This window comes from Salvelinus alpinus, chromosome 9, assembly GCF_045679555.1.
Source record: "Salvelinus alpinus chromosome 9, SLU_Salpinus.1, whole genome shotgun sequence".
Lineage (NCBI taxonomy): Eukaryota > Metazoa > Chordata > Actinopteri > Salmoniformes > Salmonidae > Salvelinus > Salvelinus alpinus.
In genome coordinates this window covers 38,174,998-38,194,630 of record NC_092094.1, presented here as the reverse complement: position 1 = coordinate 38,194,630, position 19,633 = coordinate 38,174,998, and the positions used below count along the sequence as shown (strand labels likewise).

Below are 19,633 nucleotides of genomic sequence, written 5' to 3'. Positions count from 1 at the left end.
GCTGTCCCTGATAGTATTGTTCCGTAATGGATAGTTTTGAATGTATTTGAGTTCATCGGTTCTGGCTTGAGTGGCTTCTAGTGATAGCTGAATGGTCTCTTATGAAGCATCTATGCTGTTGCAGTGTTTTGATGGTTTCATCTCCAGCTCTTCATTAGAGGTCTCTTGTGCACAACAACAATATATACTGACAACAGACTGTACGTACCATCAGTGTTACTATCATTATTACCAGTAGTATCCTCATTAGTATTATGACTATCAGTGGTTGTAAGCACTCCCTCTTTACTACTTAAAACCTCAGTGTGTGTGATGGACTGTTTTTAATCATATGCTATTGTGAAAATAAAAGCAACATGAAAAAATTGTGGTTTTCTGGGTCTTTTCTACAATGGGGCAGTAAGAGAGCACTTACAACACGTCAGCCCTTGTACTAATGCTGGACATCGTTACCTAGCATCAGACCATCACCTATGAACTACAGGAGAAGACAGTTCTAAATACTAGTAGGAGAAATTAAGAAATCAAGTGTTTTCAGTATTTTTATTCCACGACATGGAATTCATCAAGACATGAACGTCACAACGCATTCATAAGTGGCAATAAAATGCATTTCACAGAATTGACAATGTCATGTCACCCATTTATTTAATTCATTATTAATTGACTACATTAATATTAAGATGCCAGACAAAACTGTTACACAGCTGGTGGCGCTGACAGGTGCCACGGTTGCTGTTGTGAATGTACGTTACAACTGGCAGGAAAGACAGTCTGCAGAGACCACATCTCCCCAGTCAGGGAGGGGGAAGTGAAACACAATGACATGGGAGAGGCCAACGAAATAGAGATAAACAAGCAATGAACTGAAGCAGTTCACCGTTCAGCATTTTCATCATTAGTTAAAGTGGGAAGACAGATCAGGTAAGGATGTTGGGGGTAGCCTCCTCGTACACCTATCAATCATTTGATCACCTAATCCTTCAACCACAGATCTTGCAGGGACCAATCAAATTGTGCATGGATCAAAACCATGTTATCCTCCTTAAAATTGCAGATGCATCTCTTTCAGAGAAAGAGGGCTCTTGTATCTGCTTCCCTTTCTAACCTTTGGATGGGTGAATGTTACTATACAATTTTCTGGATGTCCAGTTCAGAGTCACAGAGAACAGAGCTGGAACATTCCAGTGGGGATGGTGGGGTTGGATCGAGGGATCTTTCCCCATAATCATTCACCACACCCCAGCCTCCTCTCTATTCATTTTTACTCAGTTTAAGTTGGGCAAACTGGTTGGCCATCTGCAGTGCCTCCTCTATGCAGTGTGTGTTCCTGCCAGTTGCCTGGGCAGACATATCCTTGCCACCACCTTTGCCATCCATCAGAGGGCAGAGCTCCTGCACCCACTCACTGGCCTTCAGACCCCGGTTGGCAACGTCCTGGTAAAGGAGAAAGTCAACAGATAAGATACTGTCCCAACAAAAAATGAAGGTTATTGCATTAAGCACAAATAAGGAGCTAATCTGTGAATGGATGTAAACACACAGGTTGAGCACATGGTTTACCTGGGGCACCTGGCATAAACAGATGATCTTTCCAGCATCGTTATCTACGGTGAAGAGCATAGCAGCAGTCTGGGGGGACTGGGTCTTCAGCAGCTTCAGAGACTCATTCAGAGCCTGGGACACAAAAATACACAGTGAAAGGGTTAGAAAATAGAAGTGGAATTAGACATGTCTGATTCGAATTTAGGGATAATCTGTGCCATGGTGTGTTGTAATTCTCCACAGTGGTAGGGTTGGCTGTAGAGGAGAGAAAATGATGCTGTTGTTACCTTGGCAGAGGCTCCACTTTCCATCTCCATGACTACCAGCGGCTGGTTAGGGCTGCTGTCAATCATCTCCTTGGTCTTTTCAAGAACCTGGGGGAGGGGAGGCAGAGAGAATATAGCAATTAAAGACCAGCTGAACCAGAGAACATGAGGAAAGCACCATTCATATAGAATGACCTGCATACTCCCCAACTACACAGCCTAGATAGTACATCAGTTTCTATGACATGTAGTATCCCTTCACCTAATAAAAAAAGGAAACTCCACCAACCCCCATCTCTGGCCCCTCTCTCTTACCCCCCCCCCCCGAAACCCCATGTCTGGCCCCTCTCTCTTACCCCCCCCTAAACCCCATGTCTGGCCCCTCTCTCTTACCCCCCCTAAACCCCATGTCTGGCCCCTCTCTCTTACCCTTTTCTGGACATCAGCCTTGCTGGCGCGGTCCAGGTCATCCATGGTCTTCTTCAAGCCCTTCAGGGCCTCCCTCATCTTATCCTTCTGCCACTGGGAGATCACTGCCATGCCCAGAAACTGCAACACAGAACAGAGACATAGTAAGTAAACACGCAGATAGACACGGCTCATTAAGGGCTGGATGTTCTGCGACAGCTCTCACCTCTGTCATGTCAGCGATTTCCTTCTGCACGTCTTTATTGGGGGCGGTCTGAACCTTCACCTTCTCCCCCAGAGCAGACAGAGACTGCCTCAGAGCATCTGCTTTCCTGTGGGCCTGAACAGAGCAGGGTGGGGACGGGATTCAAGTTAGTCAGTTACCGTTGAGTAAATAGCGGTTATGAAAGAGTGATACTTATACCAATCATCACCCAGTGATTTGACTAAGAACCTGTAGTATAATGAAGAACACAAATGTCAAGCATCCAGTAATGGTTGGGAACCTTTCTGTCCTCTCACCTTCTGTGCTTCTGCTCCTGTCACTGCGACGATACGGCGGATTCCCTTGGCGATGGCCTCCTCTGACACAATGACAAAAGGTGCAGCATGGCCAGAGTTCCGCAAGTGCCTGACGTTACAGATAGAATGTACAGAATAGAACCGAGCAACAATCTCACAGTAAATTCTCAAACAACATCTCTGTATTTCTGAATCATGAGATGTAATTGTGCAAAGCAACTGCAAGGGGAGCTGTGTTTTAACTCGAAATGACACAACGACAAGGTTCCAGTTTAACAAAGTTTACTATACTATATGAACACACTACAAGGTAGCCATTTCACTCAAGGCTAGGTCCATCAACCAACAGACTTCCTGCGCATGCGCACTCTTGACTGAGTGATCACAGAAATATAGGGATATTTAAAACATGAACTTAACAATCTCTCCCTTTTCTTTAAAGACAAATAAAACATCAACAACATAATTAAATGTCCAAGTATTATTCAAGATCCCCATTACAAATGGGTTGTGTGACAGTTTTTATTTGTATTACTCAAGCTGCCACTTTCCATTAGTGAGAGCCTGTAGGAGCGAGAGCCTGTTCCTTTGTGGTCGACCACAGAATCCGCTGGATTCTCTGTGCTTGAATAAGTTCCTTGATGCTGCTAATCTCAAAGTCTTTTCTCTGTGACAGACTTGGTTGACTTCACAGCATCAACTAACGAGTAGTTGTCAGTGACACAAACTACAGGTAGGAAGTGCCGTTTTGTCCCACCAGTGTTAACCTAGCGAAGCATCACTGAAGACAACTAGTTTTCCAACATGCTGAAACTTTAAAGTCATTTGTTGTGATTTCAGTTTACGAACAACTTTGTTTGCCTCATGAATGGTTTGTACAGTGGTGTGTTTTGTGTTAGATGCCAAGTTGCAACCATCAAACCAGGGGTACTCTGTCTCGCAGCCCATAGAATTTGTCCTATCTTTGACCTCAATTGACCAGCTTCAATTCCACAGAGGGGAATTCCTTTGTACGGCTCTTGAAGAATCCATGTAGATGGGTTGAAGATTCTTGATATAGCTCTCCTGTTGCATCAGTATTTTTCCATCAACTGTAATAAACTCTATGCCAACATAACAAAAATGATTATGCTCCTCACGGCCAACCTAGAAAACAGCTTTGAGGTGTGGAATCACAGTTGAAGCAAAGGTCTGTGAGCCACCCCAGATAAAGTCATCAACATGACAGGCAAGTACTCCAGTCACATTGCAGTCTTGATCAAGCCAATAGAAGACTGCAGGATCCACTTGTGACATTTTTCCACCTGTATTCAGCATTGTTGCCTTGACTTTGTTGTACCAGTAGAGTGATCCATCTGCCAGTCCATACACACACTTTTTTAGTTTCCACAGTGTTCCTTCGCTTTTAGCTTCGGGCGGAGGTCGGATGTGAATGTCCCTTGACAGCTCTGTTCCCTGCAAAAATCCAGATTTGATGTCTATGGAATTAAGTTTCCATTTTTTCTGGCAGATCACTGACATCAGCAATCTGAGTGACTCTGAGGCGCATGTCGGTGAGTCTTTTGGGAGTTCTTTAGCAGCCAGCTCCTCAAAACCTCTAGCCACTAGACGTGCTTTGGGCACTATTCCAGTTAAGGATTCTTTAAGGGTACACACCCACCTTGTTGAGACGCATTTTTGGCCAATGTCTTTGACTTCCTCACACACTCAATTTTTCCTCCAATTACTGAGCTCATCTAGCTTAGCTGAGTCAAATGACACATCCTTTGTTTCAAGTACATCATCATTTTGAATGTCATTCTGTTTCTCGATTTTCCATTGGTTCAATTCTGATATTATCTACAAGTGACAGGTCAGCTGACCCTGTTGTACCAGAAAGTGTAGCTGGTTTAGAGTACTGCAAGTTGTACCAGTTCTTGTGTTTTACTTTTCCTGCTCGTCCAATGACGGTTGCTGTATGTGGAATACCACTTTCTCTGTCCATATATTTAACAGTTTGTCCAGTATTCAGATTGGAACAACCATGTTCTCTTAACACATGTGGCTGTTGTTGAATGTTTCCCTCATTTGAACGCTCAACAGTATTACCTGTGGCATGGTTGAAGGTCTCTGCTCCATTTCCCGTGTCAGTTTCAGTGTCCATATCATTGGATGCGACATCTGGTAGGTTTGTGTCTGTTACTGTGTCCTTTTTGTCATTTTCATTAGGAGACAGAGCGGCTGTTGCTGAGAATCAATCTTGTTGATCATTTACTTTCCGCAATCTTGAGTGATGCACCCTGACAATCATGCCTCCGTGCCTCACAAATATCACCACACCATCTTGACCAATGACTACTCCTGGTCCTTTCCACTCGTGACAGTCAACTCGTTTGTAGTACACTTTGTTTCCAGTTTCGTACTTCTCATCATCATTATTCCCTGAACTGCTGAGTAACTTCTGAAGTCTGTCAACTGTATCATGTCCAAACTGTTTGTAAAGCTTTAACAATACTTTGTGTTTTTCTTTAGTGCTCATGTTCTCTGTGTCAGTCAGAATCTCATTTTTGCATGGACTCTGTGTGATGTCTTTGTCTAAAATGTTTACACAATAGTGGCCTGAGGTAGTAAGTTCAAGAGTCACTGGTTGTTTAAACATCACTGCCTTATCATTTTTTATGTCTAGTACAGCCTCTGCCTTCTTGAGGGAAGCTTTGCTTAATAGTAAGGGGATATCTGTAGGGACCACCTCTGTTTCAATGTGACACTTAGTCTGACCAATTTTTGCTGGTATCTTAACTCTCTTGGTAGAATGGACAATTCTCCCATCTCCAAATTTGAAAGCTCTGTTGCTTGGTGTGTCAATCATATTTTGTACTTCTTTCATATTTAGTTCACTGACATAGCTATCAAGCCATTTTGCACCACACACTGTCCGTGTACATGCAGTATCAATCACAGCAGATCCTAAGGATTCAACTATAAAAATCTCAGTATCAGAAGCAGATTCATTTGAAAACAGTGTAATGTTACACTGCTCTATCTCTGTGTTTACATTTTCCTCTGTTAGTTTAACTTGTTCATTTTTATGAGGACAGTCTTTAACCCAATGGTAAGTGCTTTGACAAATAGCACATTTTGATCTCCTTCCATATTTGTCCAGTGGATTTGTGCCGGGAAATGGCGCCCTCTTCTGGTTGTCTTGAGAACGTGACTTGTTGGCGCCTTTTCTCTGCTGCTCCGTGTAATATGCTGCGTCACTCACTTGCATTCCATCTGTTATTGGCGCGACAGACATCTTTTCACCAAATATTATTTTTAGTGCCGACTTCATAGATGCAAAAGTCAGCACAGTACAAGCAGTCAAAGCCAACTGTTTCTCCCTACCATCTAGACAGGCAGTATCTAGCAACTTGAAAGCTAACACTGCATCTGGGAGAACCATGTCGTACTTGCGCATTCTATTGTACCTCTGTTCGAAATCAATGATGTAGTCCGTCATTGCAACCGAAATATCTCTCGTAACACTGTCAAAGTTTGAATATGCCTCATAGGCACGTTCTTTCTCTTCTTTAAGAAATACAGAATCCAGTGCTGTGATCAAAGTTCCCATACCGTCATCCTTGATCAAATCCTCAACGGATATTTCCAGTGTATCTCTCGCTCTTCCCTCGAGCGATAATACCACCGCAAGTGCTTGCTTTTTCACGTCCAGATTAGTAACCCGTGTCCAGATTGCAAGTCCATTTTTCCAACTTTCGTACGACCTCTTCTCGTCGAAGCGAGGTGGCACATTGTAGTTATTAACCATCCTCTGCTACCAATGTTAACTCGAAATGACACAACGACAAGGTTCCAGTTTAACAAAGTTTACTATACTATATGAACACACTACAAGGTAGCCATTTCACTCAAGGCTAGGTCCATCAACCAACAGACTTCCTGCGCATGCGCACTCTTGACTGAGTGATAGCCCCGTAATCACAGAAATATAGGGATACTTAAAACATGAACTTAACACTGTGTACTCACGTTCCTCCGCAGAACTCGATGGAGGTCAGGGAGCCGGCAGCGCTGCTGGGGTCAGCCAGGAGGTCAGCCACGGGGATGCCAATGGACACCACGCGCACCGGGTCAGGGTAGGTCTCATCAAACACAGCACGTAGACCCTGGATGGCTTTAGCTGCTGCCAGGGGGGTATCCATGGCATAGACAGGCTGTAGAGAGACAGAAAGAGCTGATGTCGTGACTTGGTAATACACGCTTGAAAACAGTGCATTCTGTGAGGAGGAGAAAAGGATGACAGTAGCCTTGGGGTGACAGTGTATAAAAGAAAACAGGAGACGATACAGAATGTTAAGGTGCAATAAGGCAAGGAAACAGTCAAGGTCAATACTCAAGTCAATACTCAAATAGAACAATAGCCAACAGGCCCTAGATCAATAACACCAGCAACCAAAGAGCTCAGTGTAAAAACAACACTTCAAACAGAAATTAACATACCCCCTACTCATACTTTCAGTGACCTATGACCTCTCACCTTTGCATCGCGGATCATTGTGCAGGCAATCTCCTCTGTGCGTCGCACCTCTTCTGTGCTCAGAGCACCTTTGGCGGTGAAGTCAAAGCGCAGGCGGTCAGGAGCCACCAGGGAGCCACGCTGGTCAGCCTCTCCCAGGACCTTCCTCAGGGCAAAGTTGAGGATGTGGGTGGCAGTGTGGTTACTCATGATGGGCCTACGACGAGCCTGGGAGACGGGGGGTGGCGGGGGGTTGGACAGTAGAGATGTAATGACTTTTCAATACCAAGGCAGTTAAGAAAAGATCACAAAATTGAGTCATTAAAATGTACTTCTGAGTGATGCATTACCTCATCCACATGCAGAATGACGTTATCTCCAACCTTCAGAGTGCCGTAAACCGTTCCTACATGCAGCACGTATCCACCCCGAACCTGAGTGTTCTTCACTGTGAACTCCATCCTCTGAGGAAGGGAGTAAATGTGGTGTGAGAGGGAGACAGAGAATTACATTACAGTCATTTAGCAGACGTTCTTATCCAGAGGGACTTAGAGCAATTAGGATTAAGTGCCTTGCTCAAGGGCACATCGACAGACATTCCACCTAGTGGGGATTCGAACCAGTGACCTTCCGGCTACTGGCCTAACGCTCTTAACCGCTAGGCTACCTGCTGCCAACATTCATGTCTAATATGGCTTTTACAACTGGCCCGTCTGTCCTCCCTGTAGGTCCTTACATCATCTACAGAGTCGTCCTCTCTCAGCATGTAGCCCTCGTCGAAGCTCTGTCCTCCCTGCTCCGCATAGAACGAAGTCTTGTCCAGCAGAACCCCACACTCCTGCCCTGTCGTCACCTCATCCACAAAGGCACGCTCCCTCCTCAGAGCCAGCACCGTGCCCACAGCCTGCTCAAACACTGTGACAACCACAGAGAAATATACAGGGATTAAAACAGACACAAGCAAGAAAGCGATTTGAATAAATAACAAGCAAACCATCTTTCTGAGTTGGTTAATAAAACTGAGCTCATTTTATTTGCGTCTCTCACCATATTTGCCGCTGTCGTCAGCACTGTAGCTGTACTTGAGTGCGTCGTCAGTAGCAGCGATGCCTTTGTTGCGAAGGTCCTCGATGGCATAGATGTCCAGCATGATGTGGTCCTCATCCCCAGAGCCCTTCCCCTGGGACTTAACCTGAGTGGGAGGGACATGGATGAGACAGCCCAATCCCCGTTCTATTTACATTGAATAAACCTACAACTAACTTTACACCAATGATGAATCAGTCATTCATTATGTTGAAACATCATACTCATTATTTAGATAGAAAGCCAAATGGCATGTTTAGCCCTGATATCATATGACATTATTGAAGTGATTTGGACCTTCACTCAACATGGAATGGAGCTGTAATGTATTGTAAATACTGATTTATCTAATAAGCAGAAGGCACTTGTCACTTACAGTGCAATACTGACTGAGAAATGCTGACAGAGAGGAAAGCATTCATGTCTGTATACATTCACAAAGCAGTACATTTCCCACCTTCACAGGCACATCAAAAATCCACATCAATTCCATGCCAATCCAAGGCTCCATCTTTTCTACTGGTCACCATTTCTCTACTCTCACCTGGGCAGCCTTCTTCTCCTCCTCAAAAGCAGCAACATCCACCATCATCCCCCTCTCCTCAGCAATTAGGGCAGTGAGATCCAGGGGAAAACCGTATGTGTCATACAGCAACCAGGCAGTGTCACCTTCACAGGGAGAGAAGAGAAAAAGGGTTTTAAAAAAACATTCTGTTTTGACAACAAGGTAAATGTTTCTAATTAATCCAATTTGCTAATGTAGCCATTCAGTACCAGGGATGGTCTTGCTGTCTCCCAGACTCTGGATCTTTCTGTCCAGGATCTTTCGCCCCCTGCTGAGTGTCTTGAGGAACTGCTCCTCTTCCTCGTTGATGATGTCCTTTACCATGTCTGGGTCTTTCTTCAGCTCAGGGAAGGCATCGCCCTGGAGAGGGAAAGGGGATACCTAGTCAGATGTACAACTGAAATGTATCTTCCACATTTAACCCAACCCGTCAATCAGGTTGGTGCGGGTTGCTGCTTTAAATCACCGTCAACCGCCCTGGGAGCAGTTGTTGTTGGGAGTTAACTGCCTTGCTCAAGGCCAGAATGACACATTTTTCCACCTTCGAGGGGACAGCAGAGGAAAACAGGAAAGGACTAAGACAGAAGGAGAGATGGTGAATAACATGAAGAGTGGGATGACTTTCTTACCAGGGACTCTACCACCACGTCAACTAGGGTAGCAAAGAAGCCTTTCTGAGCACCCAGCTTCTCGTGAGAGTACCTCACAGCACGACGCAGGATCCTCCTCAACACATATCTAAACACAGAGGGAGAAGGTTAACATGGGCACATTAAGAGATTGATGTTCACACAAACATAGACCAAAGACAGTCAGCCAGACAGTTAAAAGGGGCTCACCCTCTTCCTGTGTTGTCTGGCCTGCCCCCGTCAGAGAGGGCAATGGTGATGGTGCGGGCGTGGTCAGCCAGGACACGGTAGGCCATGTCAATGCCATCTACGTCCTCAACACCAACCTTTCCTGTGTAGTCCCTGGCTCCTGTACCCTGTTCAGAAAACCACATTGGTACTGTCAGACAGGTCATTCAGAGCACCCAGAGAGTAATGGTAAATAGTGTTTGGTAGTGGTGCTTGCCTTCTGGATGGCCTGGAAGTAGGGGATGAAAAGGTCTGTGTCGTAGTTGGACATCTTATTCTGCAGCACAGAGACCAGACGCTCCAGACCCATGCCTGTATCAATGCTCTTCTTAGGCAGGGGCTTCAGCTCTGTCTCAGACTCCCTGGTGAGGAAGAGGTTCAGTCAGATCATGCATCTACGCCCATCTGCATGTGCATTACACAGGACTTGAATTGAACACAATACTCTTATTCGTTTCAGGAAACTAGGTGTGTCGCACGTCACTACTTTACAGGACATACATTTGAACGTAAAAACATTTTTCAAAATGTATGGCAGAAATGCTTTCTGGAACATGGGAACTTTCATGTGCCTTAATAACAAAGTTGTATGCCATCTTAAATACAATTGTAAAATTACAAGCCTAGTTGGTTTATCCATGAAAAAAAAACACCTGTCTCCGGATTACATTTTCAAACTAAGGGCAACCATGGAATCCGTGACAGAGGGAGAAGTGTCCATCCATGTATACAGGTAAGAGTCTAGCTAGCTACATTTTCAGATATTATACGTTTCTCATTTTGTCAGAAAGTTCTTTTCATTTCAAGTTAAAGTGTACTGTTAGCAGATAGCTAATGTTAGCTGGCTGCTCGCTAGCTAACATTATGTGTATGATCTGCGTAGTAATATTATTCATATCTCAGAGCCTTGCTAGTTATAGCCTAATTTTAGCTAGTTATATTTAGCTACCTGTAGATTCATAAAGTTTGGATTATGGTTCATTGTTTAGCTAGCTACATGTCTAAACCAAAAAGACTCCACTATGCAAGTAACCATTTCACTGTACTGTTTACAGCTTCTGTATCCTGTGCATGTGACAAAAAAAGAACATGACCTGCACCAAAGTTAAATTAGGATATAACGTTAGATCAACGAGACAGTGTCCAAGTTTTTAAAAATTCTCAGGGAGAATGACCTGCTTTTACTTCGTCACACTCTCAACCGTAAGCTATTTCTGTAATTAGCTCACCAATTAACTTGTAAATAATGATGTTGTGAGTTCATTTTCCAGTAAAGTTATTTTTTTTCCTTTTCCTCCCCAATTTCATGGTATCCAATTGGTAGTAGTTACAGTCTGGTCTCATTGCTGCAACTCCCGTACGGACTCGGGAGAGGCGAAGGTCGAGAGCCATTCGTCCTCCGAAACACAACCCAACCTAGCCGCACTGCTTCTTGACACAATGCACATCCAACCCGGAAGCCAGCCGCACCAATGTGTCGGAGGAAACACCGTACACCTGGCGACCTGGTCAGCGTGCACTGCACCCGGCCAGCCACAGGAGTCACTAGTGAGACAAGGATATCCCTGCCGGCCAAACCCTCCCTAACCCGGACGACGCTGGACCTCTCGGTCGCGGCCGGCTGAGACAGAGCCTGGGCTCGAACCCAGAATCTATGGTGGCACAGCTAGCACTGCGATGCAGTGCCTTAAACCACTGCGCCGCCCGGGAGGCACATTTTCCTGTAAAGTTAAGACGTTGTCAGCTATAGGATATGGTCATTATTAAAACTGGCTAGTCAACTAACTTAACGTTACTAGCTAGCTTAAAAGCTAGAAACTAACAAAACATTGTTTAGAAAGTTGCCTGGTTTGCTGGATTGACATATAGTGCATTTGGAAAGTATTCAGACCCAGTGACTTTTTCCACATTTTGTTACATTACAGCCTTTTTCTAAAATTGATTATTTTCATAATTCCCTCAATCTCCACACAATACCACATAATGACGAAGCGAAAACAGGTTAGAATTTTTCAAGTGTATATATATATTTTTTTTTACATAAGTATTCAGACCCTTCACTCAGTACTTTGTTGAAGCACCTTTGGCAGCAATTATAACCTTGAGTGTTCTTGGGTACAATCTTGGCACATCTGTATTTAGGGAGTTACTCCCATTCTTCTCTGTAGATCATCTCAACCTCTGTCAGGTTGGATGGGGAGTGTCGCTGCACAGCTTTTTTCAGGTCTCTCCAGAGATGTTCGATCAGGTTCAAGTCCGGGCTCTGGCTGGGCCACTCAAGGACATTCAGAGACTTGTCCCGAAGCCACTCCTGCGTTGCCTTGGCTGTGTGCTTAGGGTCGTTGTCCTGTTGGAAGGTGAACCTTCATCCCAGTCTGAGATCCTGCGTGCTCTGGAGCACTTTTTCCTCAAGGATCTCTCTGTTCTTTGCTCCGTTCATCTTTCCCTCGATCCTGAGGTCTACCAGTCCCTGCCGCTGAAAAACAATCCCACAGCATGATGCTGCCGCAACCATGCTTCACCGTAGGGACGGTGCCAGGTTTCCTCCAGATTTGACGCTTGGCATTCAGGCAAAAGAGTTCAATCTTGGTTTCATCAGACCAGAGAACCTTGTTTCTCATGGTCGAAGTCCTTTAGGCAAACTCCAAGCGGGCTGTCATGTGCCTTTTACTGAGGAGTGGCTTCGGTCTGGCTGCTCTACCATAAAGGCCTGATTGGAGTGCTGCAGAGATGGATGTTCTTCTGGAAGGTTCTCCCATCTCCACAGAGGAACTCTGGAGCTCTGTCAGAGTGACCATCGGGTTCTTGGTCACCTCCCAGACCAAGGCCCTTATCCCCTGATTGCTCAGTTTGGACGGGCGGCCAGCTCTCGGGAAGAGTCTTGGTGGTTCCAAACTTCTTCCATTTAAAAATAATGGAGGCCACTGTGTTCTTGGGGACCTTCAATTCTACAGAAATGTTTTGGTACCCTTCCCCAGATCTGTGCCTCGACACAATCCTGTCTCGAAGCTCCACGGACAATTCCTCCGACCTCATGGCTTGGTTTTTGCTCTGACATGCACTGTCAACAAAGGGACCTTTATATAGACAGGTGTGTGCCTTTCCAAATCAAGTACAATCATTTGAATTTACCACAGGTTGACTCCAATCAAGTTGTAGAAACATCAAGGATGATCAATGGAAACAGGATGCATCAGATCTCAATTTTGAGTCTCATAGCAGAGGGCCTGAACATGTTAGTAAAAAAGGTATGTTTTTTTTTTATTATACATTTGCAAAAACAATCTAAAAACATGTTTCACTTTTTCATTATGGGGTAGTGTGTAGATTTGAGATGTTTTTATTTATTTAATCCATTTTAGAATAAGGCTGTAATGTAACAATGTGGAAAAAGTCAAGTGGTCTGAATACTTTCCGAATTCACTACATACCAAATTCATTTTTAAAAGGGTGGGTTTATTGGCTTTAAAATACACTAGTTATGCTATTTTGGACCACCAGGCTGCTGATGTCATGCAGCCTGTCGTTTTTGTGTTTATACTTTTTCATAACGACAAGTTTGATGTCGGACGACAATAGAATGTTCATGATGTCACTGCGACAACTGTATACAGACATGTCGATAAATGTAGTATAAACCAGCGTTTAGTCTTGAAATCTTTGGTTGTACACTACCGTACTCACTGTTAAGCACATGGACTCACAAGTGAATCCTTAAAGAGATGGATGGGGCTTAAGAAGCTGGAACGTTGCTAAATGGGTGTAGACAAAGAAGAGCTCTCCAGTAGGTGTACCAAAACATTCAAGGACAATTTCCTCAAAAGTGGGGTAACAAGTTTATCAACTTTCAAAGCAGAGTTACTTTCCCATTGTTCCTCAACTATTTCTAGCTCTGAGTCTACTTTTATCCAATGTAAAAAAATTAAATTAAAATAAAACAGATTTTGCTACATGAGACCCAATCGAGCCAGTCAGTCACATATTTTACAGCTATTTATAAATTCATTACCTGTTGAACTGGATGAACACCAGGTTCCAAATCTCCAGCACATTGGGGTCGTCCATATTGACCAGGTGGGCAGCATCTCTCCCCCCGATGCGGTCAAAGTGGATCTCACTGCAGGGCCCACAAGGACCTGTGTCCCCCATCTCCCAGAAGTTATCCTTCATGCTGCCGGGTATAATACGAGCCTCGTCCATTCTGTCACCCAGAGAAGAGACACAGGTAAAACAGGGGTGTATTCATTAGTCATATTCCGTTGGAAAATACTTTGCAACAAAAACTAGAGGTTCTATTGGACAAATTCATGTAAGGTACCCTGTTTGGTACCGTTTGCTTCAATTTGGTTCCTAAAGTAAATGCTAAATGGTTTCCGTTGCAAATGACGAAACGTTTTGCAATGGAATCCGACTAATAAATCCTTCCCAGGTGAGACTCAGAAGGGAGAGGTTACAGTAGGAGCAGGTTGGGAGGGAACACGGGCACAGAGCGAAAACATGACTGTTCTCACAAGACTGTTTTTGTAACCAGCAAAGTGGCATCTAGAGGTTTGAAAAGGGAACAGTACCCTGAGAGAGTTATCACCCAACACATAGTGTTACTGACCACAATAACAAGAATAGAAAGAGTGCAGCCTATTTCACTCATTCAAGTAGATTTGGATATATAATAGCCCTATTCGATCTGACAAGAATTTCCAACTCCTGAAACTCACTCACCCGAGGTCCAGCCATATCTGTTTACACTCCAGATCTGGATCCAGCCCAGCTTCTTCATGACCCCCGAAGTAGGTTACGTACAGACGCTCGATGGGAATCCCAAATTCCTTAGTCAGCAGCTCCAGGGCCATCGTACAAGCAAGGTGCTGCAGGGAGTGGAGTCAGCAGGAAAGTAAATAAGAGATATACAATCAATTAATCTTCCCAACACGCAAACACTATCTTGAGAGACTTGTTAAAATGTTGCTGCATCATTACAGATGAGATGACTACTACAGGATCTAACATCCGGTCGCCATGACTTACTTTAAAGTAGTCTCCGAAGGACCAGGAGCCCAGCATCTCAAAGAAGGTGTGGTGGTACACGTCCTTGCCCACATCATCCAGGTCATTGTGCTTGCCCCCAGCGCGGATGCACTTCTGTGTGTTAGCTGCACGCTTGAGTCTGGCCATGGGGTGGGACGGATCAATGGTGTTCAGGAAGATAGGTTTGAACTGGAAGGGGAGGTTGGATAGGTGGACAAAGGGAGAGGGTGGGTAAGAAAGATAGCGTTAAATTGGGATGAGTATACTTCAAATAGTCTATTCTTTCCATGCAACTGAAAAAAGCTTCAAATACGGACAGAATGTGTGAGTTTAGGAGACATTTTTTTCAGAACAATACACTCCCAGAGGGTAATATTCCACTATGCTAAGATACATCCAATGAGTTGAGGCTTTAATTAGCCAATAGAGCCACACTCTCAACAGACCTGCAGGGGAGAAGTATGGGTGGAGGGATAGTATTGCTGCGTACCTGGTTCATGTCAGGGGAGAAGTATGGGGAGGGGATAGTATTGCTGCATACCTGGTTCATGCCAGGGGAGAGGTATGGGGGGAGAGATAGTATTGCTGCGTACCTGGTTCATGTCAGGGGAGAAGTATGGGGGGAGGGATAGTATTGCTGCGTACCTGGTTCATGCCAGGGGAGAAGTATGGTGGGAGGGATAGTATTGCTGCATACCTGGTTCATGCCAGGGGAGAAGTATGGGTGGAGGGATAGTATTGCTGTGTACCTGGTTCATGTCAGGGGAGAAGTATGGGGGGAGGGATAGTATTGCTGCGTACCTGGTTCATTCCAGGGGAGAAGTATGGGGGGAGGGATAGTATTGCTGCGTACCTGGTTCATGTCAGGGGAGAAGTATGGGGGGAGGGATAGTATTGCTGCATACCTGGTTCATGTCAGGGGAGAAGTATGGGTGGAGGGATAGTATTGCTGCGTACCTGGTTCATGTCAGGGGAGAAGTATGGGGGGAGGGATAGTATTGCTGCGTACCTGGTTCATTCCAGGGGAGAAGTATGGGGGAAGGGATAGTATTGCTGCGTACCTGGTTCATGTCAGGGGAGAAGTATGGGGGGAGGGATAGTATTGCTGCGTACCTGGTTCATGTCAGGGGAGAAGTATGGGGGGAGGGATAGTATTGCTGCATACCTGGTTCATGTCAGGGGAGAAGTATGGGGGAAGGGATAGTATTGCTGCGTACCTGGTTCATGTCAGGGGAGAAGTATGGGGGAAGGGATAGTATTGCTGCGTACCTGGTTCATGCCAGGGGAGAAGTATGGGGGAGGGGATTGCATTGCTGCGTACCTGGTTCATGCCAGGGGAGAAGTATGGGGGGAGGGATAGTATTGCTGCGTACCTGGTTCATGCCAGGGGAGAAGTATGGGGGGAGGGATAGTATTGCTGCGTACCTGGTTCATGCCGGGGGAGAAGTATGGGGGGAGGGATAGTATTGCTGCGTACCTGGTTCATGCCAGGGGAGAAGTATGGGGGAAGGGATAGTATTGCTGCATACCTGGTTCATGCCAGGGGAGAAGTATGGGGGAGGGGATTGTATTGCTGCGTACCTGGTTCATGCCAGGAGAGAAGTATGGGTGGAGGGATAGTATTGCTGCGTACCTGGTTCATGCCATGGAAGAAGTATGGGGAAGGGATAGTATTGCTGCATACCTGGTTCATGCCAGGGGAGAAGTATGGGGGAGGGGATTGCATTGCTGCGTACCTGGTTCATGCCAGGGGAGAAGTATGGGGGGAGGGATAGTATTGCTGCGTACCTGGTTCATGCCAGGGGAGAAGTATGGGGGAGGGGATTGCATTGCTGCGTACCTGGTTCATGCCAGGGGAGAAGTATGGGGGGAGGGATAGTATTGCTGCGTACCTGGTTCATGCCAGGGGAGAAGTATGGGGGGAGGGATAGTATTGCTGCGTACCTGGTTCATGCCGGGGGAGAAGTATGGGGGGAGGGATAGTATTGCTGCGTACCTGGTTCATGCCAGGGGAGAAGTATGGGGGAAGGGATAGTATTGCTGCATACCTGGTTCATGCCAGGGGAGAAGTATGGGGGAGGGGATAGTATTGCTGCGTACCTGGTTCATGCCAGGGGAGAAGTATGGGGGAAGGGATAGTATTGCTGCGTACCTGGTTCATGCCAGGGGAGAAGTATGGGGAGGGGATAGTATTGCTGCGTACCTGGTTCATGTCAGGGGAGAAGTATGGGGAGGGGATAGTATTGCTGCGTACCTGGTTCATGCCAGGGGAGAAGTATGGGGAGGGGATAGTATTGCTGCGTACCTGGTTCATGCCAGGGGAGAAGTATGGGGAGGGGATAGTATTGCTGCGTACCTGGTTCATGTCAGGGGAGAAGTATGGGGAGGGGATAGTATTGCTGCGTACCTGGTTCATGCCAGGGGAGAAGTATGGGGAGGGGATAGTATTGCTGCGTACCTGGTTCATGTCAGGGGAGAAGTATGGGGAGGGGATAGTATTGCTGCGTACCTGGTTCATGCCAGCATTAGCGAAGAGCAGTGTGGGGTCATCCAAAGGTATGGTGGCGGATGAGTGGACATACTGGTGTTCATGGCGACGGAAGAAGTCGATGAACTTCTCACGGATCTGAGCAGCAGTCAACAAAGAGTCCATTCTGAAAGGACTGACGATCACACAGACAGTGGAAAAACAGTTAGGAACAAACACATGAAATGCCGGTAAGGGAGAAGGTATGGGTAGGCAGGTCCGAATACTGTTAGGTAATAAACTAAAGTTTCAATTAAATTATTCTGTGTCCTTGCTTCCACTGGAATAGCAGGTGGAAACATGGGTTTTGCTTCTTTTTTTGGGGCAAACTGAATATCAGCTTCAACCAAATTCATGTAAAAACAATGTTTACTTTACAGCACATCCCTGACTGGACCTATAAAACACTAATTGCAGCTGCCTTCCACATCCTTGGATAGGCCTATGCAGCATGTTTATGACAAGTTTGGCCCCAGGGTCTGTCTAGGCCTTAGACCCATTATTTTCACCAATGTTGAAGCTTCATATCAGGCCTGGCTGGAAGGCAGGAGAAGATCCCAGATGAATACAACACTCCTCTTTGTATGACTACCTTTAAAGCAATTCCCTGTCCCTCCCCTGAGAAAATTGAGAACGTTTGTACTTGCCTTCAACCAAAGCAAAAGTGTCAAATCGGTACAGTCTGACGTTCACAAGCAATGTTTAATTCAAAATGTTGGCTAGATATTTCAACTCTGTATGGCAAGCGTGAATCCTGCGCCTCTTCCACTGAGATGCAGTGCCTCAGACCGCTGCGCCACTCGGGAACCCAAGAGAGATCGTTGTCGGCAGGATTCACGCTTGCCATACAGTGTTGAAATTTCTAGCCAACATTTTGAATTACACATTGCTTGTGAACGTCAGACTGTACCGATTTGACACTTTTGCTTTGGTTGAAGGCAAGTACAAACGTTCTCAACTTGTCTTTGCGCATCTCACACAAGAGCATTGCAGATTTTGTGCCGACAACATCAAACCTGTTTAAAAATATAGGGACGTCTGACTGTTAAAAGACAAGAACCATAGCCCCCAGATTGCGTATTTGACTCGATTACATTAAGAGTGTCAATGACGGCCGCGCGCCGAGAGTAGGCAACTACATCGGTATTTTGTCTTCGATCTCAAAAGTGTCTGGGACAGCTAAATCGTGGCCAAAATCTTGTAGTGTACACCGGCTTTAAGTCGGGAAGTGTATAGCGGAAGTTTAGTTTCGTCAGATGGAGGCATCCATAGCTGTATTGACCTGTGCAAAACTGCTACAGTATGTTTATATTTTTTAATTGAAGGATTACTTATTGCTGATGAAAGAGCCATATACTTCGAAAGCTATGTCACAAGCGATGATTGACAATACTAAACCTTAAAAACATAGCGTCGGGGTTGTAGTTCATACAAGCCAGTTGTGGGCAAAGCGAATGCTGAAAACTGTAGGGAGAAGGCAAAACGCCGCCTAGAGAGTTTGAGCTAGTCCCGGTCCTGACAACCGAGTTAACGACCGCCCGCACCGTATTTTTTATTTTATTTTTACAGCAAGCTCATCCTCCAATTGTAACCTGCCCTGACCGTAGTTATTTTTTTAATCGATGCATTCGTGCTAAAATTAGGCGGTTACATTGAGCCCTTCCACGTCTCCCTTTGCAAATTCGTTGACTAGTAATACATTCGTTCTTAAATGGTTGGCTAGCTAGCCAGCCTGCTAATTACCCATATAGGTAACTAGCTAACTAGCTAAATAAAGTTAGCTAATGGAGATAACTTTAAACCCAGCTAGTTAATACCATAGTAAGGCATAATCCAACAGTGTATGAATAATTGCCATTCTCATTTCTCAAGTCATTAATGAAAACGTCAGCTATATGCGACATTCGAACGAATTAAGTAGCTATATTAGACATAAATACGCTGTTTTAATCATTTTAACAATGACAGGCACCATTAACTGTACTCCTATCAATTAAACATTTCCCATACTCACAAAGTTTATCTTTATTTTGTTTCTGTCACCGCTCGCACAGACACCCCACGCTGGCACAATCAAAGTGAAATGCAGTGTTCCCGCATATACACTGCCACTATTGGTTTGACAGAACAGTCACTGCATTGGTACTCAGTTTCTATTGGTTATAATTTACTGTCAATCATTGCCAAACCCGCGACCGCACTTGCGCGAACTGCTATCGATGGCTGATGCAATAAAAATGTCTATTTATTTTCTCTTATAGAGCAATATGTGGATTGAAAATAAAAAAAATGTATATTTCCTGATGCATTATTAGAATGCATGTATCGTATTCT

At 45.1% G+C, this 19,633-nt stretch overlaps 1 protein-coding gene across 1 annotated transcript; it reads right to left on the bottom strand.

Moving 5' to 3' along the window:
• Positions 1-529: 529 nt before the first annotated feature.
• Positions 530-19,465, bottom strand: aars1 (alanyl-tRNA synthetase 1). The gene is made up of 21 exons (XM_071416995.1): positions 19,314-19,465; positions 17,282-17,435; positions 14,773-14,961; positions 14,467-14,612; positions 13,757-13,948; positions 9,965-10,109; positions 9,730-9,875; positions 9,520-9,628; positions 9,100-9,250; positions 8,870-8,994; positions 8,287-8,431; positions 7,976-8,154; positions 7,590-7,703; positions 7,261-7,467; positions 6,753-6,937; positions 2,742-2,850; positions 2,446-2,559; positions 2,241-2,360; positions 1,833-1,919; positions 1,564-1,677; positions 530-1,437 (listed from the first exon to the last, which is right to left on the bottom strand). Exons 2-21 carry the CDS (start codon positions 17,423-17,425, stop codon positions 1,255-1,257), a joined length of 2,904 nt encoding a protein of 967 aa, XP_071273096.1. The 5' UTR covers positions 17,426-17,435; positions 19,314-19,465; the 3' UTR covers positions 530-1,254.
• Positions 19,466-19,633: the final 168 nt, after the last annotated feature.

Bases quoted from the DNA above. Each gene is read 5' to 3' on its own strand.
- aars1 (XM_071416995.1), bottom strand. From the start codon at position 17,425: ATGGACTCTTTGTTGACTGCTGCTCAGATCCGTGAGAAGTTCATCGAC. The intron at 14,962-17,281 runs GTACGCAGCAAT...CTCCCCTTCCAG, and splicing joins CTAATGCTGGCATGAACCAG to TTCAAACCTATCTTCCTGAA. The intron at 1,920-2,240 runs GTAAGAGAGAGG...CCCCTCCCCCAG, and splicing joins AGGCTGATGTCCAGAAAAGG to GTTCTTGAAAAGACCAAGGA.